The following is a 24112-nucleotide window of genomic DNA, read 5'->3' on the forward strand; positions in this document are numbered from 1 at the left end:
GAGATTATTTTTATTTTTTAGTTCTGCCATTTAAATCTGTGTTTAAACCAAACAATAAAGATTTTCCACTTGAGGCATGTTGGTAGGTACCTTTTGATTCCACATATAGCTAATAAATTCATTGACTTCTGTTTCTGTTTTAGTTGATAGACAGGACTAGAATTGTGATTGTCCCTTCTCTAAATCCAGATGGGCGAGAGAGAGCACAAGAGAAAGACTGTACTTCAAAGATAGGACAAACAAATGCTCGTGACAAAGACCTGGATACAGACTTTACAAGTAAGACTAATTTTTAGGCTATTAAAGTACTTTGCAGATAATTCTTTTTCTCTTTGCTAGGAGATCAGTTGATCCTATTTTGCATATGAGCATCTGAGTACTTTTTTCTAGGTGGTAGATATAAGGTATAAATACATCTGCAAACATTTTCAAATTTTCCTCCTTTATAATTTGCAAAAGTAATTCAAGTTTTTTCTTAGAAATGCAATCAATAATATTGGGGGGTTCCATCACTATTCATACAGAGGTGTTAATTATCTCTCTCTGCCCTCCCACATATGTGTGTGCACAGATACACACACATACACGTGCATGTGATATGTGTATGTTGGTTTGGAGGGGCCTGTTTCTTTCTTATTGAGGTAGGGTCATCTATTATACTTATTGTTCTGCAATAGTTTGTATTGAATACATCACTGACATCTTTCCATTTCAGTACTTACACATCTCTAACATTCTTACTAAGGCATCTTAATATGGTATTGATGTGTGGCAATACTCTATTTCATTCAACCAAACGTTAAACATTTAGTTTCGTTTTAATTCTTTGACTGTGTAAACAATGCTGCAAAAACACCCTGCTTTCTGAAAATCTTTTTTTTTTTTTAAATATATTTTATTGATTTCTTTTTACAGAGAGGAAGGGAGAGAGATAGAGAGTCAGAAACATCGATGAGAGAGAAACATCGATCAGCCGCCTCCTGCACATCCCCCACTGGGGATGTGCCCGCAACCCAGGTACATGCCCTTGACCGGAATCGAACCTGGGACCTTTCAGTCCGCAGGCCAACGCTCTATCCACTGAGCCAAACCGGTCTCAGCGTGAAAATCTTATTTTCCTTCAAAGATAGGTTATATATTCCCTAGATTATTTATTTACTTATTTATTTATATATTTACTTTTAATCCTCATCCAAGGATATGCTTTTATTGATTTTAGAGAGAGGAAAGAAGAAAGAGAAAGAGAGCGCACGTTGATGTGAGAGAAACATCGGTTGATTGCCTCCTGTATGCACCCCAACTAGGAGTCAAACCTACCAGCTTTTGGTGCACAGGACAACGCTCCCACCCACTGAGCCACCTCCCAGGGCCTTCCTACATTATTTTTTAAAGAAAGATATATATTCTTCCCTTTTTGTTTTCAGTAAGAATTTTCTTAAACTTGCTTAGAGTCATTAATCTTTGCACAATTATCTTGCAATACATAAACTCAAAATAACCTACCTTTTATAATGTATCCTTCTTGCTTGAAATAGTGGCTTATGGAGTAAAAAAGTATTTACTACAGATTTTATGTTAGCCTTCTGATTGAGTTCAAGTAGGGAATACTTTCTTAATTACTCATACTAAACTTTTAAAACTTATTTGATATTTTACCTTTTACTTTTTTAGGTAATGCTTCCCAGCCTGAGACTAAAGCCATCATTGAAAATTTGATTCAAAAACAGGACTTTAGTCTTTCTGTAGCCTTAGATGGTGGTTCAGTGCTGGTCACATACCCATATGATAAGCCAGTACAAACAGGTATGTAGAATGTCACTTTATATATATAGTGTTTGAACTTCAATAGGAAATTCTAAGTAATGTCCCTTCTAACTTTTTTTTAAAATGGTGAGCGTTTGAGCACACTCCCTGAGCAAATAACCAGCCTGATATGATTGTATATATATCAACAGTTCAAACAGTTCCTTGTAAGAAAGAGGTCAGATCTAATGATGGCCTAGCTTTGTTGAGTGTAGCCATCTTGTCACATCTGTTCAATGTAGTCCTGTAGTCCACAAGCATGTATTGAGCAGTTATTATGTCTGTAACATTGGGAATATAAAAGTGAGTAAAACACAATGCCTGCCTCAAGAAACTCATATGTAACCAAATATTAATAATACAGAATTATCCTTCCCTGCTTTAAACTTGATTGACTAGTTATACCTTATGGTATGTTAAACAATGGCTTCTTTAGGACCATTGTATATGGAGATAGTTTGTGTCATTTTCAATGCAGCTTACAAGAAAATAGTATTATTAGGCCACAGTTGCCCAAAAATGTAGTAAAGCATACCAAACATGCCATTATTTTGGTAGTATAGCCTGTTTACTAAACTAACCATTAATACCTTTCGATGTAAGGAAGATGTGTGCCTTTTTAGTCAGATTATTTTGGGTTAAATAGAACCACATGATTAATTCTAATAACTCCTCAATAAACTTCAGTGGAGTGCAAGGAAGAGAGAAAGACAACTTGTATCCATGAAGTTGAACTTGGAGAAAACCCTTTTGGATTTCTCCACTGACTTCTGAATTTTTCCTTTGTAGTGGAAAACAAAGAGACTCTGAAGCATTTGGCATCGCTTTATGCAAATAATCATCCATCAATGCACTTGGGTCAGCCAAGTTGCCCAAATAAGTCAGGTAGGTATTTTTGCTACCCCTTGTTATTGTCGTTGCTGCTTTGGGCAAGGGAAGGAGTCTTGCCTTATGGTTTTGTTGATCCTACATCTCTTAATGCTTTTATAGATGAGAATATTCCAGGAGGAATAATGCGTGGAGCAGAATGGCACAGCCACCTGGGCAGCATGAAGGTATGCTTTCTAGAATACAGTGAGAATGGAATTATAAATACTATCCATGGACTGTTCTGATATGAGCAAAATGAATGACATCTGCTTCATGGGTTTCTTGACGTGATAACCTTCAATTTAATCTATGACAGCATTTGTGTGTGTGTTTTTTGCCATTTTTATAATTTTTAATTGTACAATGTAGTGACATTAATTACATTTACAATGTTGTGCAACCATCAGTCCAAACGGTTTATTTCCACAACTTTTCCATTACCCCAAACAGAAACTCCACACCCACTAAACAACAGCTCCTTGTTCCACCCAGCCCCTGTTAACTTCTAATCTACTTTCTATCTCTATGTGTGTGCCTAGTCTAGATATTTTATGTAAGTGGAATCACATAATATTTGTCCTTTCATGTCTAGCTTTTTTCACTTAACATAATGTTTATTTTATAGTATGTGTTAGTACTCCATTCTTTTTATAGCTGAATAATGTTCTGTTGTATGTACATACCACAATTTGTTTATCAGTTCATCTGTTGATGGATACTTGAGCATTTTAATTGCTTCCATCTTCATTTAATTTAATTTAATTCATCTAATTTAATTTATCCACTTCAAATTAGTCAGGAGTTGTTAGCTCAGTCATTATTTTCACATATGCAACCAGAAAATTTACTTCATAAATATGTTACAGAATTCATAACTATGTTACAGAATTAATCAATTTGATCTAGAAGAGAGCAACACTCCATGTGCCATGAGAAATTAAAGACAGAAAGGGTTACACCGAGTCAGAGGTGTAGCCTTCTCTTCACAGAGGATGTGGCATTGGGTGCAGAGATGGTGAATCAGCAAGACGTTTCAGAACGAGGAAGCAGGATGGGCAAAGGTCAATAGCAGTCTAGTTTAGTTAGAATGTGGAGTACCATGGAGAGCAGTGGAAGACAAGAATGGAAAGAGAGTTTGGGGATTTGAATGCTTTGTTTTCCTAAGGAATGGGAAGCCACTGAATGTTTTAAGCAGATATATAATGACATGATCTAAACTGTTCTATGGGAAAATTAATTTCTTAGCAGTGGATTGGGGTAGTTTGGAAGAAGAGAGATTGTGGTACAGGGAGACTGGTTTAGAATAGCTTTAGACAAGTAAGAATAAAAGCCTAGATTGGGGCAGTGACAGTGGGGCTGGAGTCACAGGATTAAGTATATTGTTGGGGTAGAAGTGACAGGATTTAGCAAATTATGGATGATAGCAAGACATTGAAGTCAAAGACGAGATTTCATGTCTTTGTGAGAAAATGAGTTAATACCATTAAATGAATTACAAAAAGGAACAGGTTTGGGGGAAAGGTGGTAAGTTAGGTTTTGGAACGTGTGCACACAGCAGATTAATTGCTTTATTGTAAGTAGTGGCTTGAGGCTGCAGGTTGAAAGTATCAGAGGACAAGTGTTAGTGCTTCTACCTCTAGAGTCTAAGAACAGCAGTGAAGTTCTAGGGTTCAGAGGGAAGCTAGCCTATTGCATGTACTTATTCATTCATTTATTCCACAAACCATGATTCACCTCTTGCCAGAAACTGGGAAGCACTGGAGACACAAAAATGAATTAGACATAGTCCCTGGTCTCAGTGGCCTTCTTAGCAGCAGCCATGTTTGTGACTGATTATGATACTGAGTGATTTATTTATATTTGCTATAAAATACTTTACAGATTCTTTGTTTACATCACCTGGGTTTTCTTTTATTCCATTTATTCTATTTGTTGCATTACAAGGCTTCATTCTTACTTTTACTTATTACTTTGCTTACATTTACTTTTGAATTTTATATTCCAGGATTATAGTGTCACCTATGGCCACTGCCCGGAAATCACAGTGTACACAAGCTGCTGCTACTTTCCTAGCGCAGCACAGCTCCCTTCCTTGTGGGCAGAAAATAAAAAATCTCTTCTTAGCATGTTGGTGGAGGTGAGTCTTCCTCTTTTAACTAGAAGCAAACTCCCAAGAATATGTTCAATGAAAAGCTTTGTCAAAACATTTTCTTAATCTTTACCAGAGTTTATATTATTTATTTTAAATGTATATAGAAAGGAGAATGTGGTTCAATTTACATTGCCGGAATAAGTAGATGAGTTCACATATTTGGAATCTGCTGTGATTTAAGTAACTTAACCCTGTGAGATGTTGCAGTTCCGTTCATTTGAACATCACACAGACAGTGTACTGTGGCGGAAAGTAAATCATTAAAGTCATCAGAAGATCTGTGTTCTAACACTTTCAGCTTTGACTCTACTAACGTTCCCTTTTCCTTTATCTATCTCTTTGCCTCTGAAGCAGTGAATGAGTAGCAAACAAGGTCAGGGTCAGTGGGGAAGGACAAATAAACCAGTCTTATGAAGGATTTTCTTGTTTTGTTGTTGTTTTTGTCATGCCTCAAACTATTGCCTCTAGACAATCTGGCATGATGGAAACATAAATTTATATTTTAAATATCTTTCAGGTTCACAAGGGAGTTCATGGATTTGTTAAAGACAAGACTGGAAAACCAGTCTCTAATGCAGTCATTGTACTCAATGAAGGAATAAAGGTACACACAAAAGAGGGCGGCTACTTCCATGTCCTGTTAGCCCCAGGTGTCCATAACATCAACGCCATCGCAGAAGGGTATCAGCAACAACATTCGCAGGTAAGAGACTCAGATTGAGTAGTATCATGTAAATTCTTATTCTTAATAGTACTTCTATTTTATTTTGAAACTCTTTCTAGAAGCATGTGAGGAATAAAGAAATAAAAGTGTGACCAACTCTTGATTCTGATGTCTTGCTATCTTTCTATCTTTTAGCAACAAAGGGGAAATTTTTATAGCATTTGCATACTTTAGATGACAATGAATCATTTCGTTGGTTTGCTGTAATTTCCCTAGGGATACAATATACCTGACGTAAACCTTTTCCTAATTCTTGTACCTTATCTTTCCAGGTCTTTGTCCATCATGATGCAGCTAGTTCTGTGGTCATAGTCTTCGACACAGATAACCGGATATTTGGTTTGCCAAGGGAGCTTGTGGTAACTGTATCAGGTAAAGAAATGTAAATTTTTGGCAGTTGAAGTTAACAACAGTCCTGACATTTTGAGAATTGATCACCTCTATAATCACCTGAAGCTAATCACTTTTCTTCTAATATCTCCTTTTCTAACATGAATTTTCTGGAACACGGTTCTCCCATGTTTTTTCATGGCTTGCTTCCTCACATTGTCAGGTCTGTACTCAAATGTCATTTCCACAGAGGCCTTCCCTGATCACCCTGGCTAAAATAGTTCCCCTGCCACTATCTCCAACCCACGTGCTTCTATTATAGCACTTATCACTATCTGACATTATATTATACTAGAGGTCTGGTACACGGATTCGTGCACCAGTGGGTACCCTTGGCCTGGCCTGCACCCTCTCACAATCTGGGACCCCTTGGGGGATGTCGGATAGCCAGTTTTGGCCTAATACCCGCAGGCCTGATCCAGACAGGAGGGAGCCCGATCCCTGCAGGCCCGATCCCCTATCCCTGCAGGCCCAATCCAGACAGGAGGGTGCCCAAACCTGTGCACTGAGTGTTTGTCCCCTGGTGGTCAGTGCGCATCATAGCAACCAGTTGACCTGTAGTTCGTTCGCTTAGGCTTTTATATTATATATAGTTAGTCACTTATTTGTCTACTAGAAGCCCAATGCATGAAATTCATGCAAGAGTAGACCTTCCTTCCCCCTGCTGCTGGCATAGGCTTCCCTCAAAACCAGCTAGTGCTAACCAAGTTTTATTACAGGGTGTATGGGGGAAAGATCCCTAGTTGAGGGAGAGTGGTGTATTGGAAACATGATCAGATCATAGGGCCTGTTGTGGAGTGCTTAAAGTAGAGACATCTCAGCTTGAACCAGATAAAGCATGGATCACTTAGTGGTTAGAAACACAGGAATGACGATTCAGCCACGATTTAAATCTGGCTCTACCACTCATTTGCTGTTATGAACTTAATTTAAATTATGATTTTACGATTATTTCCTGTCATTAAGACTCTTATTCTGATAACCTTATGTACAAATCTTTTAAATAAATGAGGGGTTTTAATGAAATGAAAATTTACTGGAAAGGAAAAGAAGCCTTTGATAAGTTGCAGAATAGTGGGCAGTTTGATTTCATTGTGGTGAAAGGAAAATGTATATACATACACATGCATGAAGAAAAACCTGGAAAAATACGCACTACAGTTGTTAAAATGACCTTGAGATAATGGAAATTGGAGATGTGGACTTTGCGTTTTTAGGATTTTTGCTATCTGTGTTTTTCTTATTTTGCATACTATAGATAAACTACTTGGTGTAATATTAAAAGGTTTTTAAGTACATGAAATAAAAATAAAATATATGAATGGAATATTATTAAAAGTATCATCATAAGTAGCTATCTATATATATAAAAAGCCAGTGACCATAACACCAAAACAACTGGTCTCTATGACGCCCACTGTGGCCAGCAAAGCAGCCTGATCAGGGAGTGGGGCCAGCAGGCCAACCTCCTGCAGTCCCTCCCCCCCCCACCGCCGGCCCGCCCCTGACCGGACTCTCCCACCCAGATCAAGGGTGGGGCCGGCCAGCCAAATGCATCCCTCGCCCCTCCCCCCTGGCCAGCCCTGCCCCTGATCACCATCCCCCATAGGGAGTGGGTCCAGCTGGCCAACCTCCTGCAGCCCCTCCCCGTGGCTAGCCCTGCCCCTGATGGTCTCCCACCACCCTGATTGGCCTGCAGCCCCTTCCCCCACTTGGCCCCACCCCAGATCCGCCCCCTCACCCTGATCAGGGGCAGAGTGGGCCTGCCCACAGCCCCTCCCCATGGCTGGCCCCACCCTCACTTGGCCTCCGAACCCCAATTGGAAGCAGGGCCTGCCACCAGCCGGCCGGCTCTAATTAGGCCCTGACAGGCCCAGCCCTGATCCGCCCCGATTGGGGCCAGGCTGGCCAGACCCCACCTGTGCGTGAATTCTTGCACTGGGCCTCTAGTTTATTTATATCTTTAAAGTAGAACACCATTAATGTGGTGCTTTGTTTGACAGGTGCCACCATGTCGGCATTGGTCCTAACAGCTTGCATTATTTGGTGCATCTGCTCAATCAAGTCTAACAGACACAAGGACGGCTTCCATCGGCTCAGGCAGCATCACGATGAGTATGAAGATGAAATTCGCTTGATGTCAACCGGCTCCAAGAAGTCCCTCTTAAGCCATGAGTTTCAGGATGAAACGGACACTGAAGAGGAAACATTATATTCTAGTAAACATTGAAACACACACCTTGCATATCTCCCAGACTAAGAACCAAGCAAAATCACAGTTCCTTTTGGGAGACTGCATTAAGAAGAGAGACTATCTTGCTTCTTCAAAGAGCTTTGGGAAGTTAACTTGCTAAAGTTGTATTCTCTGTGAATTTGGCTGGCAGTTTTGAACTTCCTTAAAGTACTCTTACCTTTTCTTAAAAAAAAAAATCTGCTTTCTATTTATGCAGCAGACATGGGACAGCCACTTTATTATTCTTTTTAATTTAAGATGAGCTGTTTGGAGCTTATGTGATAACTGCATAAAGCCAACTAGTGGATGTTGTTTTTGCACATCAGGTGTTTCCTAGTGGCTTTAGCTTTTTTCCTTTATTTTTTAAATGGCCAAAAGAATCCAGAAATATTAAGGCAGGGACAGCAGTCAGAATCTGACATAAAGCTTTAAAACTCAAGGTTTTCTCAACCTACTGAGGAGTACTTTTCTCTAGTTATTAAATAGCTGGAGTTACTCTTATTCAGGTTTAGTGGAGGCTGAGTTGATTTTTAAATATGTTAACATTAGGAAAGGAATAAACGGACTTCCGCATTTGCTTTCTACCTGTTCCAAGGCTAGATCAGAATTAGTGGCCTGTGCTCTTGGCAGGATTTCACTACCTCTCATGTAAGGTTTAGCAAAGTTTTAAAGATACCCATTTTAAGGGAGAACTTGCTGACTTTGTTGTAAAAGATCTAAATGTCCGTTTGAATGGAGCTAAGAGGGAGATCTAGCAAAAGCTAAAACTCATGTTGCCTATCTGTTAACTTGGTAAAAACCCATAGGTGCTGCTGCTTTTATCTGTGAAATACTAGTTATTCTAGGAATGCCTAATTCGTTAAGATTCCCTAAATTTGAACCTTTTTCTATGTTGTACATTTACGGTTTTCAGATTACCCAGCAATCTACAAGATCTGAATTCTACTGAAAATGTCTGGAAGTGTGGAAGAAACCTACTTGGCACATTCTTAACCTACATTTGAATACAAAATATCTACACTTGCTCCAGCCCAAACCTACGCCCTATAATACTGTTACTGAAATAGCTTGGCCAGTCTAATTCACATAGACCTCTGCAAGTGATTGGATTCTTTGTCCTAATGCTTCATTTGACAGTCTTTTTATATTAACCAATTTTGTTAAAAGTTCAGTTGAAAGCATTTAAATATGGCTCTCTCCATTAAAAAAACAAAAGCTATGAACTGCTGTGTGATGTAACACTGTGGTGAAAAAGTATCATCTTCACTGCAGTTGGGTTATTGCAAAGACCTGAAAGAGTTGCATTTTATTGTGTCTTTAATATCATGCTGTTCAGTAGAAATGATGCTTTTTTTAAGTGTGAATCTTACCAATGATCTAATGGTTTGAATGTTTTAATGGCCATGTTACTGCTGAATTTGTACCAAATCAGGGGATCAAAAAACTTGCTCTCATCTTTTTAAATTGTGTTCCATATCCATTAATGTATCAGTCATCTCAAAGCCTTCATGTGGAGTGGTTTATCACCCCCTAAGTAATTCAACAAAGTTTTGTGAGGGAAAAAAAAAAGGTTTTGTGAGGAATGCACCCAAAATGGCTTTATAAAAAACAAAAGATTTGGTTCAAGAATAATGAAGTCATGACACTTATTAATGAGTATCTGTGATAAATTTGGGTTGTTCCAGGTTAAGCCATTCTGGTATTAATCCTATTTTTAACAACTCTAAATTGTGAGCCCTTGCCACATACATAGAACAGTGTTTGTGGGATATTAATATTTAATGAAGTGTATATGATTTAATATCTTCTCATAATAACTTTACATTTTCCTTAAGAGGATGATGTGGTGGTATTGCTCTTTTCAGCTTGATTTTTAAGAATTTTTAAAACTCAGAATGCCAACAAAGGGCCTATGAGTGGCCGGCTCTGCTTGAGACATTTCAGGAAGAAATTATAGTCGTCGTGATAGCCTTTACTTAATTAGGTCTTTATTCAAGGATACCTTTTAAATACATTTCTCTCCTGAATTAAACATGTCTTTAACTGTACATTACAATGGCTGGAGTCCATGCCTTTTAAACGTGTAAAATTTTTTTTTAGAAATTAACATACAAGTATTTATTTTCATATTTTTTCCCTGAAAAGAAAGCCAAATTCTGCTCTGAATCTTTAATCTTGAATGAACTTCTAAATAATGCATTATTCTGGAAAGCAAGGCCTCTCAGCCTCCATGACCTATTAACATGAATGTACGGGACCATGACTACTAAGACTGTTCTCTGCCCTGCTTTGTCTTTTATTTGTGGATCTAATCTGATATTAGACCACATTAATTGCATAAGGCATTGAAGCCATATGGGCTAGGGAATGCGTTTTTCAGTGTTTCTCCTAGACTTCCTGTTTCCTTGGAGTCGTGGAGGCGAGTAAGTATTATGGTATTTGACCGAGTCTGAGTTGTGCCTTTCTTTACTCACAAGGCTTTTTCCCCTGATGATCAGTTTGTAAACCTTTTTCCCTCCCAACTCCTTAATAAAAACAAAGTGATTAAGTAGGTAATGTTCAAAGTGTCTGCCTGTGTAAATGTATTGATTATGCAGTTCATTAAGATGAACTTAAGTTAATTTCAGGAGGAAAGACCTTTGGTTTTGATGTGTTTTGGTGAACATTTGGATAGTGATTGGGATCCCATCCGGTTGAGGAATGCTTGCAATTCTCAATGGAGGGAGTTTGCTTTGCGGCTTTGTCATCCTTCAGACAGGAAACCTGGTGTATAGTTGGCCCAGTGTGACTGACTGGTTTACCTTTGGTAACGCACCTGACTGGGATTTGCCAAATTAATGAATATTGACCTTAAAACTAATTATGAGTTCACAAATAAATAAAAGGTAGTGCTTATGCCTGAGCTTACTTTGTTTCTAAGCTAACACCAGGTTACTCAGTAGCCGTGAGCTATTTTTCCATTTTCATTTATTCTTAGCAGTAGTTTTATCTTCTTATTGTCAGAAACACACTTGTCCCAGGTTTTGTCCCTGCTATATTAAAAGCTTCTTGGCTGTGAATGCTATACCTAGTGCCCTATGTTATGGTTCTCCGGTGGAATTGTTTTTAACAGAAGCAATTTTATTGTTGTTATAAAAATGTTCCACTGTGTTTGATGTTCAATGATTTTCTATCTAGCAACTTTTTGATAACTCTCTGGGTTTCTGATTTGTTTCAGTTAAAGCAGATTCTTGGGGGGGCGGGGTTTAGGGTCCTTGACTAATGTCAACTGAACTTAGATTTATAATTTATGAAGAAATAGCCCCCAACGCCCATTTCTTCTGTGTTTTAGCAATAATTACGACTCCACTTGACTTTCAGAATATCGTCCTAGTTTGATTTTTTATTTGACAGAATATATTATGACATTTGAAAGCAGGCTACCATTTTGAGTCCATTGGACATAAATTATGTAATAAGTATGATTATTTTTATAAATGGCATAACGTAAATATACTAACTGCATTCTATGCTGGCCATGCTGCAAATTTTATGGCGGTATGACATGGTATTTTTTTATGTTTAGATTAAAAATCAGTTTTTCACCTCTCCATTTCTTTCAGTGACATTCCCCAGCTCCAGAAAAATCTATAGCTATTTATATGAGGTGCCTAACACTCGTCCCTCTCAAGTGCTTCAGTCTTTGTTTATTTCATGCACTGTGCCTTCAAAAATTTTAAAAGGGACTTTAAACAAAGTTGAATGGTAGTTTTAAAAAGTCGATTTGTGTAATTTATGTGAAATCTAACTGTAATGCGGTCCTTTCTGTTTTTTATATGTAAACAGATCTAATCCTGTATAAAAGTTATTTTATGATGTTTGTCTTTGTGTTTTGTCTCATAATCTCTTCTCAAAAGCAATAGACCAGAAAGAGTTAATGTTTCAGTTTGAAAGTTTATATGTAGTTTTTCTACCTATACTAGGGGGGAAATAGTGCCAGGCCAGAAATACAGGGGAGTTACCTGTAGAGTGTGTCCATCTCACATTGACTCAGAAGAAAACTACCTTTCTGAAATAATTACATCGTATAGTAGCCACATTTCTCCCTTCTGTTTTTAGCTCAGCTCAATCATTCCACAATGAACACCACAAAACTGGCCATCAAAAAGTTCATGTACGCATTTTAAACTTGTTTGTTAAAAATTTGATCCTTTTTACAGATGAGCTCCGTTAAAATAATTTGGCCTGGCTTTTCTCTGCATAGTGGCGATGAATTCATTTTGCAATAATATGTTGATACTGCTGCTCTAATAAGAATTGGGAATGCAAAGTTATAGAAGAAACACGGGCTCTGCTGACAATCATAGTCCAGACCAGAGAAATAGAAAAGGAAATAAGCTCTATTTCTGTAGCGAGTGGTTCTCTAAAAAGGGAGCCTGCTCTAGAAGAAGGAGAGTGTAGCGATTTGAGCATGGACTTTGGAGCTGAGCCAATCTATGATTGATTCGTGGTTCTGCTACTTGCTCTCCTGAGACTTTGTTTTGTAAAAGTTCCTTAACCATCTCTGAGTCTCAATCTCTGTACTGGTTAAGAATTGTAATGAGAACTAAGTGAAATAATGTTAGCAAAGGGCTCAACATGACATTTTACGCAGAATTGAATGACTGTGGTAACCAGCATCATTTGCTGTTGCTGCTCCCTTTGAGAAAAGGTTATTCTATCAAATATACGAACAAAGATACGTGTAACAGGTAGTCCGTCTTAGTTTAGAAGAAATCCCTAGACATGAATACTAAAAGAAAAACGAACTATTAAACTCTCCATTGTGTGATTCCATAGATTGTCCATAGCTTGGCGGTAAAGTTTAAAAATTTGTGCCAAATGCTTTATATCCTATATAATAAAAGGCTAATATGCAAATCGACTGAACAGCGGAACGACCAGTCACTATGACGTGTACTGACCACCAGGGGGCAGATGCTCGATGCAGGAGCTGCCCCCTGGTGGTCAAAGCGCTCCCACAGCGGGAGCGCCGCTCAGCCAGAAGCCAGGCTCACGTGAGGCTGGTGAGTGCAGCGGCAGTGGGGGGAGCCTAAGCCATCAGTCGGACATCCCCAGAGGGCTCCCGGACTGCAAGAGGCCGCAGGCTGAGCTGAGGGTACCCTCTCTCCTCCAGTGCACGAATGTTGTGCACTGGACCTCTAGTTTGTTTATAAATAAAATCAGATTATATGTATGTTTATTCAGTGAAAACAGTCTTAACTGCTGCAAGAAGTCTGAACAGCGATGGTGTTTCTTTGTCCCCCAATGTTTGAAACATTTTCCTGAATTTTTGTCAGGAGTTTTCTCATAACTGAATCAAGACCCTTTTGATTTGTATCATGAACAGTAATCTGATTATGTTCCGTTTTCCAGATTTCTAGACACTGATTATTTTCAACAAACATGAATGCTCAGTGCTAATACACTACTCAGTTATGAATAAATGCCATCGTGTAGATCTTCATCTCTTATTCTCACTTGCAGTTAAAATGCCAATGATCCCATGGTATTTATTGCATACCTCAGATAAATACAGTCATTTACTAACCACAATTTAAAAACAATCAAATCAGCATATAAAGCCCAATTTTAACTTTAATAGTATAACTTCCACCTTACATTAATCAGAATGTTAAAAGAACGCATGTTATTTCTTCGGCATTTTGGCTGGAGTTAGATGGAATCCTATTTCCTATTACTGTGTAAACAAGGCAAGCAAGACTTGGAGTAGAAAGGTGTTCCAGGTTAGAGGCTGGCCTGGGAGAAGTTTGAAGACAGGAGGGTGAGAAGACTGCCTAGACGCCAAGTGGGCAACATTTTTTTTTTAAGCTGTCTGAAGGATTGGAGAGCTATTAAGGTAACAGGACTGATGGGGTCTAGATGCAAAGGGAGTTTGGAGGTGAATAAAACAAAAGTTTTCACCTGGAGGCATTTGCTGATTGTTAGGTGGTGACTAAGAGAGACATCTAGCAGCAGAGAGGCTAGGCAAGAAGCAGCATGAGCAGAAGCTGTAGGCAGTATCAGTGGGTCAGGGAAAATACAAGTTCAGCACCTACCACAGAAGAGGCCACTGGTCAACAGACTCTCAGTTAAGACACGTAAGTGGCTGTACATTAGAAGTAAGGGCTCATCAGAAACAAAGCAATTGGTACAAAGATACAATTCCACTTGATCTTGGTCCCACCCCTTCCTGTGAGCTGATGTGCCCCTACCTTCTGCAAGAAGTAGCAGTAAACTGTCTGGAGGAAAAAGATGTCATCTGAAGCCTCAAATGATTGGTACACATTCTAACCTACAATATGCAGCACCCAATCAGAAGTTACTTTTATTGTCAAAAGACAGTATCAAATAATGAAAGATCAAGAAAAAAATAGGAATAGTCCCCTGGGAGTTACAGATTTTTTCATCTCAGTCAGAAACTTTAAAATAATGGTGATGAATACAAGAAAGTAGAAGACAAGATGAAGCATTTTAGAAAATAATTAAAATCTATTTAAAAATGGAGGCTTTTGATTCTGGACAAGATGGAGTAGATGTATTTCTCTTCCACTAAGCACAGCAAAACAAACAACCCTCGTGTGTTATATATAAAACAAATACTAAATCTCAGAATGGTGGAAGAAGAAGGCGGAACAGATAGGGACCTCAGGATCCAAGAAACAACACAGTGGTGAGTTCCCTGGTTATCTTTTTGCCTTATAGATCCCATAATGCGTGTTGCCTCATACCCCACAATGGGTACTGGAGAAACTGGCAAACCTGACATGTCAAAGGGCATAGGCAGGGGGAAAAGCCCAAAGAAAAGACGTCTTTGGCCATAGAACCAGGAAAGAGGCAGCCTACCACGACAGAGTAGTTTTAGACAATAATTGCACTACCCCAGCCAAATGCTCAGAAAAAAAACCGGAGTCCTGTCTCTACCCCTGCCAGCAAAGGCTTCGAGGGAAGCCTGCACTCCAGGCTCACCTGGCGGCCATGAAGGCACTCCTCCCCACCTTCTGGGTGGTGTCAAAGAAGGCCCAGAGAGGAGCCAGGACTTCCGCCATGCACTGCGGTAATGAGGCCGCCGTGGTGTCTGTGGAGGCCACGTGGGGAGCAGGAACAAGGTATCAAGAGGCCACGGGAAAGCCTGAACGTCAACTGCCCCTGGCAGGAACAAGGAAGTTGTCCACTTCCCCTGTGAGCACGCTGTCATAGAAGCTCTGCTTAAATGGAGATCTAAATAAGATGCAGAGTCTTATAATACCTAAAGTATCTAGGATACAATTTTTAAAATCACTCATTATACCAAGAGCCCAGAAAATTTCCATTTGAATGAAAAACGACAACCAATGGATGCCAACATCATGATGCCACAGCTGTTGGAATTATCTGACAAGGATCTAATAATATTTTAATGAGCAATTACAAATAAACTTAGGAAAAAATGATAGTCTCGGCAAAGAGACAGAAGATATAATGAGGAGCCAAATGGAAATTTTAGATCTGAAAAATACAATAATTTTTAAAATATTTTTATTGATTTCAGAGGAAAGGAGAGGGAGAGAGAGAATCATTGATCAGCTGCCTCCTGCACGCCCCCTACTGGGGATTGAATCTGCACCCGGGCATGTGACGGGAATCAAACCTGGGACCCTTCAGTCCGCAGGCTGACGCTCTATCCACTAAGCCAAATAGACCAGGGCTAAAAAATACAATAATTTAAAAAAACTCAGTGAATAGGCTCAATAGCAGAATAGAGGGGACAGAGAAAAGGCATCCCTGTCAGTGAGCATGAGGACAAAACAGTACAAATGATCCAATATGAACAACAGAAAATAGAAAAAAATTAGTAGACCCTCAGAGATATGTAAGACTTTAACAAAAGACCTAGCATTCATATCATTGGAGTTCAACGAGAAGAGAGGAAAGAATATGGGGCAGAATAAGTATTAGAAGAAATAACAGCTGAAATGTCCCCAAATTTGGCAAAACATAAATCTAAGATTCAAAAAGCTGAGCAAACTCCAAGCAGGATAAAACCAAAGAAACCTACACTAAGACACATCACAGTCAACCTTCTGAAAACTAAAGAAAAATAAGTTTTCCCCCCAAAGGATGGAAACAAACCTTTATTGCCATATGTGTTTTAGCAATATTTTTAGTAGAATAAAAATATCTATTTCAGAAGGAAATAACATTCCATAATATTTTAGATTTCCTCATTATATTCAACCCCAAACTTGATATGGGGATTGGTAAACTTTTTTTAAAAAAATTTAATTTAACTTTTTGCCATCATCATTTATGCCCTCTATGCCCTCCTCTATCTCCCCCCCATCAACTCTCCCCCGGCCCCAATCACCACACTGTTGTCCATGAGTTCTCCCTCTCTATTTGCTTTTTGCTCAATCCTTCCACAGCCTCCTCATTACACTCCCTCTCCCATCAGAGCTGTCTGGCAGCTCTTTTTATGTCAAAAATAAAATGTTTGGAAAGCAGCCCTGGCTGGTGTGCTCAATGGTCAGAGCATTGGCCTGTGAACCAGAGTGTCTTGGGTGTGATTCCCCATCGAGGTCACATACCTGGGTTGCAGGTTTGATCCCCACCCCTATTCAGGGTGTGTGCAGAAGGCAACCAATCGATGTGTCTCTCTCACAATGATGTTTCTCTCCTTCCCTCTCTCTCCATCTCCCTCCGTCCTTCTAAAAAATCAATGGAAAAACCTGGTTGGGTGAGAATTAACAACAAAATTTTTGAAAGCAGTGAAAAAGGAAAGATGCCTCACCTATAGTAGAAAAACATCTAAAACAGCCAATTTCTCACCAGAAACTGTGGACGCCAGGAGGAATTGTCACTTTTATCAAGTGCTGAAAGAAGAAATTGTCAGCCCCAGATTCTATTTCTGGCAACGGCATCTTTCAGCAATGAAGGGGAAATCAAGACATTCTCAGATGAAGAAAAACTAATAGAATTTGTCTCGAGCTGGCTTACTCTTTCAAAGATGGCTAAAGGAAAAAAAAAAAAAAAAGATGGCTAAAGGACGTTCTTGAAGCAGAAAGAAAATTATAAAAGAAGAAATCTTGGACCATCAGGAAGGCAGAAAAACGGAAAGGGTAAAATCTGGGTAAACATGGAACACTTTCTTTCTTCTTTTGAATTCTATAAATTAAGTTGGCCCAGCTGGCATGGCTCAGTGGTTGAGCTTCGACCTATGAACCAGGAGGTCACAGTTCAGTTCTGGTCAGGGCACATGCCCGGGTTGCGGGCTCGGGGTGTTTCTCTCTTTCCCTCTCCCTTCCTCTCTGAAATCAATAATAAAAAAATATATTTTTAAAAAATTATGTCTGACAGTTGGAACAAAAATTATAACGTCTGATGTAGTTCTCAATGAATGTAGAGGAAATGTTGAAGGCAAGTATAGATGGGAGCGGGTAAAGGGACAAGGGTGATTTAAATACCTTTACCGCACGTAAGGTTCCTACATTTCGCTGGAGCTGGTAAAATGTGGACAGAAGTAGACCGTGTTTATGTCTCTATAAAGGGCGGGTTTGGACAGCAGCTAACAGCTGGGGGGTCAGGATGACCAATGGAAGCAGTTAGCACACACGGTCTAGATTCGGTGGCTGGAAGGAAGAGGGCTGGGGCTAGAGCTACTGCAGACAGAGGAGAAGGCGACCGTGCAGAAGGGCACGAAGGTCAGAGGTCCGGGATGACGGAGCACGGGGCGCAGGTAGGATGAAGAGGTCGGTTGGGCTTGGGAAGAAAAGGGCCTCTGGCTCTGAGACGGGAAAGAGGCCAGCTGAAGAGGTGCACGGCGAGCAGGTGAGGCAAACAGGAGCAGGGTCTGAAGAAGACTTTCTTCTCAGACAGGTAGGTCCTGCTGAGAGAGGGGGATGAACCGAGCAGAGGGCGATGATGCGACGATGAAACCTTGCAGCGTAGAGAACGGATAGGAGCATCCGAAAAGCAGGCGTGTCCCGCGCCAAGCATGAGATTTTCAGTCGCGCCCCTCGAGGGGTGTCAAGCGATCAATCGACCACCAGGTGGCGGTGTCTCTGGAGGCTCACGTATCCCATCGGCCCTGGCGCCAGGGCGGAAGAAGGCGCGGAGGCGACTCTCTGGCCCGCAGCGCCTGGACTCTCGTCTCCCGACTGACGTCGGACAACAAAGATGGCGGCAGGAACCAGCAATTACTGGGAAGGTAAGGGCGAGGCCTCCGGCTGGGACTCGCCTGGGGGCGGAGGGGCTGAGAGAGGACGGGTGTTGGGGGTGGCAGCAGAGGAAAGAGCCTGGCCTCCGTGTGGCCGAGCGGGGGCGGGCAGGGCGTCCAGTGGGAGCCTCGGGGCCTCGGGGCTGAGGAGAAGGAACCGCCTGGGACAGGGGGCTGACCCGAGAGGCGGCGGGGCCTGGGGCGGGGGTCGGACCCGGAGGGCTGAGCGGGGATGGAGAGGAAGCCGGGTCTGGGTAGCCGGAGGAGAGCCAGGCTGAGAGCGTCGCGGAGCCCGGACGAAGGGGCTTTCGTGTGAACTCTGAGGGCGGGGAGGAAACGAGTGTTGGGCGAGGGTATCCCGAGGCCGGGAGCCCGCAGGAGCCGGCGCCGTGGACAGTTGGGAGGGAAAGGAGGAAGGAGGAAGGAGCTCGTCGGCCCGGCCATCGAGGGGCGGTTGTGTGAGCGGAGCGTCCGGGGCTGAGCGCCCTCGGCTGCCGCGGGCCGGGCCGGGCCGGGGAGGTCGGGTCCGTTTGCTGGCGGAGGAAATAGCTTGTCCCGTCCGCTCCCGAGATCCGTTTCGTTAATCAGAGAAAGTTGAGAGAACCAGCGTGAACTGTGATGATTGCATTTGTGATACCTTTTCTACCAACAAAACAAAACACAAAATCATCTTGCGATTTGACGAGCGCGTTTCTGTGATTCCTGAAAGAGGACCCGTGTGAAAGTCATGTCCTGGGCCGCGATGGCAGCGCGGGCACAGAAGGCTCACTTTTCTCTTCCAAGTGTTTGCTTTACTGCAGCCTAGAGACTGCTCTCTGAATTATTATTTTTTTCCCTTTTGAACTATTCCCTGTTGCTACCCCCTGAAGCCTCTGGAAGCCACCACCGGCAGCAGGATGGTCCCTGTCGGCCTCCGGGTCTCAGATACTTATTCTGAATTAAGTCCATGCGTACTTGCCTGTCGTACTGTCAGAATGCCTCTCCTTGCTGTTCTCTGCTGGGGAAGGCAGTGACCGGCGACAGAGGGCGGGCTGGTCCTTTAAACCGTATTCAAAGTGACCGTGCGACACGTGTGTCCTGGCTCGGAGGTAGTTTTGATTTCTGCAGCAGGGGCTGCTGGTATCTTGAATACTCGTCGCTGGGCTGCAGGTTTTGGAAGCGCTGTGCTGTCCTCATTGTAGCACCAGGAAACCCCTGGAGATCGGGGTGTGGAAAAGGAAAAGCTGGGGCTCGCGGGTTCGGTAGATCGTCAATACACCGCAGAGCCAGTTCTCGGAAGCGCAGAGCGGAGGCTCTGAGACTCGGTTTGTGGGGGAACACGCTCCACGCTTTACGCTGCTCCCCACTTCTGGTGGCTGATGAGTGTATTGAAAGAATATTTTGTATTGCTCTGTCCTGAAAGAGGAGGTCCTTACAGGATTCTTCCCACCTTCCAGCCCGTTCATGTTGACCTCCACTTCACCGTGAATGATGAGATTCCTTACACCTGCATGGGGGTGTTGGGGCTGCCGCTTCTCTCACGCAGCCACTTGGATGCCAAACCAGTGTCTCTGCTTGCTTGCTTGTTTCTGTTGTATTAAAACCTACGCTGTTAGTTTGGTTGTGCTGACACTTGACCTTGTTAGTAGCACATTGTCATGGTTAATTTCAGCCTCTCCAAATTTGGGTAAGCTTATTGAAAGACAGTTGTGTACGTCTTTGTCAACGATTATTTTGTCCTTCATGCTCAGTCGCGTAAGTCATTCTACTATTAAGAATTTCATGAGCCTAATAAAGTGTTGGGATATAAAGAAATAGGAAAATCTCTGTCAAAAACAGTGATGGTTTCTTTTTTATAAAGTTAAATGGTAAATTAATAAACCGCAGTCAGTTTCTTTGTGGTTTGTGTTTTCTTTTGCCTTCCCCTAACGTAACAAAATGTGTTTGTTGCTATATAAGTAATTTCAGGGATTTAGAGCAACCTTTGTTGTCTAGTTGGCTTTTGGATAAAGCCGAAAATTTGCGTCTCCCCCCTGCCTTTTTGCCCCACCTGAAGTTTAAAATAAGTGACCGTTTGCTTTGCTGGGTACATCTTTGGTTTCTTCCATTTAAAACTTTTTTAAAAAATTGAACCTAGATCAATATATGATCATTTTCATAGTTTGTTTTCTTCAGAATAGCTTTGTGAGTTTTATGTCTACTGATGAACTTTCTGTGTCTGAATCATTTGCTTTTATAATTTTGTTAAAGATCTCAGGAAACAGGCTCGACAACTGGAAAATGAACTTGACCTGAAACTAGTTTCCTTCAGTAAACTGTGCACGAGTTACAGTCACAGCAGTGCCCGAGATGGAAGACGCGACAGGTATAGGTACTACCAGATCCTCTCTCTTATGCCTTAAACTGTATACTGTTTTTAAAGCATCAAAAATAAACTAAAATGTAACTCTGTAATTTGTTCTATTGGTGGATTTTTGGTATTTTATTTTTATGTTATTGTTTGTTTTTAGTGATTTATGAAAATTCTTAATTCTTGAGACTAGTATTAATTTGGGGTTCTTAGGCAAAGATTCTGACAATGTCAGGAGGAAAATGCTAAGGCTTACGAATGAGCTTGTGTCAGAAATAAGTTTCTAGGTCAGTCAGTTTAAGAAAATGTGGTTGATTTGTCCATATTGTATTCTTATACCTTCTGATTGCTAAATAGATGTGAGGAACTGCCCAAATGCCAAGTACATACACTGCTATTCTGGCATTTTAGAATGAATCTAATGCAGTGTGTATCCTCCCTTCTAATCATCTAAGCTATTTTTAATTTTGGTTCTTTTATGAGTAACCAGTATACTACTATATTGACTGTATAGAAACTGTGTTTTTATTAATTGAGGTAACATTGGCTAATAACATATAAGCTGCAGGTGTACAACATCGCAGTTGGACATCTGTGTGCATTGTAGTGTGTTCACTGCCAAAAGCCTAGCTTCCATCTGTCACCTTACATTTGACGCCCTTTACCCATGTTTGCCCTCCTCCTATTCTCCTTTCCCTCTGATAACTGCCCATCTTTTGACTGTATCTGTGAGTTTATTTTGTTTGCTAGTTGGTTTCTTTTTTGTATTTCATATATGAGTGAAATCATATGGTTTTTGTCCTTTTCAGTCTGTCTTACTTAACTTAGAATAATATCCTCAAGGGCCATCCATGTTGTCACAAATGGCAGTAGTTCATCTTTTTCACGGCTGAGTCCATTCATTCATTGATGGATACTTAGGTTATTTCATACCTAGGCTACTGTAAATAATGCTGCAATAATATAGGGGTGCATATATCTTTTTAAATTAGTGTTTTTATATTCTTCAGATAAATACCCAGAAAAGGAATTGATGGGTCATATGATAGTTCTTTTTTTTTAAATATATTTTATTGATTTTTTACAGAGAGGAAGGGAGAGAGATAGAGAGCCAGAAACATCGATGAGAGAGAAACATCGATCAGCTGCCTCCTGCACACCTTCTACTGGGGATGTGCCCGCAGCCCAGGTACATGCCCTTGACTGGAATCGAACCCGGGACCCCTCAGTCCACAAGCAGACGCTCTATCCATTGAGCCAAACCGGTTTCGGCAGATAGTTCTTTTGGAAAATGTATTCTTATCTTTGAATCTTTTGCTCACTTTAGGCCATTCACTTGTTTCGAAAGTATTAGGAAATATTTCAGACATGTAGAAAAGTATAAAGAATAATATATTTGAGTCTCATGTTCTTATCTCCCACTTTAAGAAATAATTTTGACCAATTCAGTTAAGCCCCTGATAGCATCCATTTTTTTCATCCTCATAATCTCCATATGTATTTTATGGTATATGTTTGTATTCCTAAACAATTCATAATATCCTATCAAAGTTATTTTGCAACTTGCTTTTTGGTTTAACATTATCTTTGAGATTAAGCTATGAATACATTTAACATACATTATTATTACACTAGAAGCCCGGTGCATGAAATTTGTGCACTCGGCGGGGGGCAGTCCCTCAGCCCTGCCTGCACCCTCTCGAAGTCCAGGAGCCCTCGGGGGATGTCCGGACCATCGGTCGGACACCCTTAGCACTGCCGTGGAGGTGGGAGAGGCTCCTGCCACTCCGCTGCGCTCGCCAGCCGTGAGCCCAGCTTCTGGCTGAGTGGCACTTCCCCTGTGGGACCACAATGACTATCAGCTCCTGCACAGAGTGTCTGCCCCCTGGTGGTCAGTGTGCATCATAGCGACCGATCATTCTGCCATTCGGTCGACTTGCATATTAGCCTTTTATTATATAGGATTATATTATTGTATCACAATTTATTCTGTAGGTGGACATTGTTTCCAACTTTTGCTAATTAATAATAATTTTAATAGTTGACACAGTGTTTATCATGTGTCAGGTACTATTCTAAGAGCTTTATATAAAGACTGCTGGGGCCCAGCTTTAGTGGCTCAGTGGTTGATCATTGAGGAGGTCAGGGTTTGATTCCCAGTCAGTGCACATGCCTGGGTTGTGGGCTCGATCCTCAGTGTGGGACATGCAGGAGGGCAGCCAATCAATGATTCTCTCTTATTATTGATGTTTCTTTCTCTCTGTCTCTCCCTCTCCCTTCTTCTCTGATATCAGTAAAAATATATTTAATTTTTAAAAAAGATTGCTGGGAACATTTTTTACCTATAAAAATGTTTTATGTATCTCCCAGTGAAGTTGCAGGTAGCAGAGCTGTTAGTTGTTATCTTCTCTATTTTACATACTTTTGTGAGGATTGGTCATGGGTGCGATATTTTTCTCAATTAATAATAATAAAAACTGAACTTGGATTTGAACCCAGGTCTTTCTATCTCCAGAGCCCACTCTCTAAAACTTTCTGTGCACATTTCAACAAAAGACTTATTCCAGCACTATAGCCAAACTGTTGCTTCCTTTTTAATTTTAAATAATATATATATTATTATTGACAGTATTACAGATGTCCCCTGTATTCCCTTGTTGCTTCTTTTTAATAGGGCACATTATTAAAGAATTAACGATAGCAGGGCCAACATATTGACTCTAGGATCTAAAAGTAAGCTATTGGCATGTCACACATAGCTTTCATCGTACTGCATTGCTTTGGGCTCACCTTTACTTAGCAAGTAAAAGAATGAGGAATATTCTTTTATATGTATTAAGCATATTTCCTGAATTTAAGTCTCCCACTTGGCTGTGCCAGTGATTATATAATTTTAAAACTCCAAATAGTTAAGAGATACAATTACATGATACTTTTTCTATGTTCTCTATGCTTCATGAACTTAATACTTTTGTGACTCCTTTAAAGGAAAAACTATCTTGAAAACATTCCTGGAGAAATTCTGCAATAAAACTGGGACCGACTTTGTGGAATTACTTCAGCCTAACTGTCCCCCTTCGATAAGAAACTTAAGGCCATGAGGATCAAGATCCACTCTGCATTCTTTTTTTTTTTTTCTTTTCAGTTTGCATTCTGAAGTGTTTTGTGTATTGCTCAGGTTGAAAGCATGTCATGATGAATAAACTCAGTGATGAGTAATTTTTTTAGTTTCTGTATTTGGAGAACTTATTGGCCTATGAATCATCACATACCTATAAAATGAATTAAATTTAACTGAATTTTAGTATTGTGGAGAATGAGTTTTGACCATTTCCCTGGACTCACCTATTCTCCTGAGAATGGTGAATGTAGAGATTTGCCTTCTCATTCATTCAACA

General features: G+C 40.6%; 2 protein-coding genes across 5 annotated transcripts in view; both read left to right on the top strand.

Moving 5' to 3' along the window:
- CPD (carboxypeptidase D) overlaps positions 1-12031 on the top strand; it is a 53989-nt gene extending 41958 nt beyond the window's left edge. For 2 of the 3 annotated variants that reach the window (XM_036340887.1, XM_036340889.1), the window contains exons 14-22: positions 144-279; positions 1672-1803; positions 2593-2688; positions 2794-2858; positions 4679-4810; positions 5343-5528; positions 5822-5921; positions 7943-8158; positions 9086-12031. In XM_036340887.1, the coding sequence (XP_036196780.1) occupies positions 144-279; positions 1672-1803; positions 2593-2688; positions 2794-2858; positions 4679-4810; positions 5343-5528; positions 5822-5921; positions 7943-8158; positions 9086-9111 (1089 nt within the window). In that variant the 3' untranslated portion in view covers positions 9112-12031. Of the gene's footprint in view, positions 1-143; positions 280-1671; positions 1804-2592; positions 2689-2793; positions 2859-4678; positions 4811-5342; positions 5529-5821; positions 5922-7942 lie in introns of all 3 variants that reach the window. The other variant, XM_036340890.1, reaches the window with a different exon arrangement.
- A 6196-nt stretch (positions 12032-18227) lies between these two features.
- The window catches only part of GOSR1 (golgi SNAP receptor complex member 1), a 43995-nt gene continuing 38110 nt past the window's right edge, over positions 18228-24112 (top strand). Inside the window, exons 1-2 of one of the 2 annotated variants that reach the window (XM_036340891.1) lie at positions 18228-18376; positions 20615-20735. In XM_036340891.1, the coding sequence (XP_036196784.1) occupies positions 18346-18376; positions 20615-20735 (152 nt within the window). In that variant the 5' untranslated portion in view covers positions 18228-18345. The remainder of the gene's footprint in view (positions 18377-20614; positions 20736-24112) is intronic. The other variant, XM_036340892.1, reaches the window with a different exon arrangement.

The sequence above is a fragment of the Myotis myotis genome, unplaced genomic scaffold (assembly GCF_014108235.1).
Source record: "Myotis myotis isolate mMyoMyo1 unplaced genomic scaffold, mMyoMyo1.p scaffold_m19_p_17, whole genome shotgun sequence".
In the NCBI taxonomy this organism is placed as follows: Eukaryota; Metazoa; Chordata; class Mammalia; order Chiroptera; family Vespertilionidae; genus Myotis; species Myotis myotis.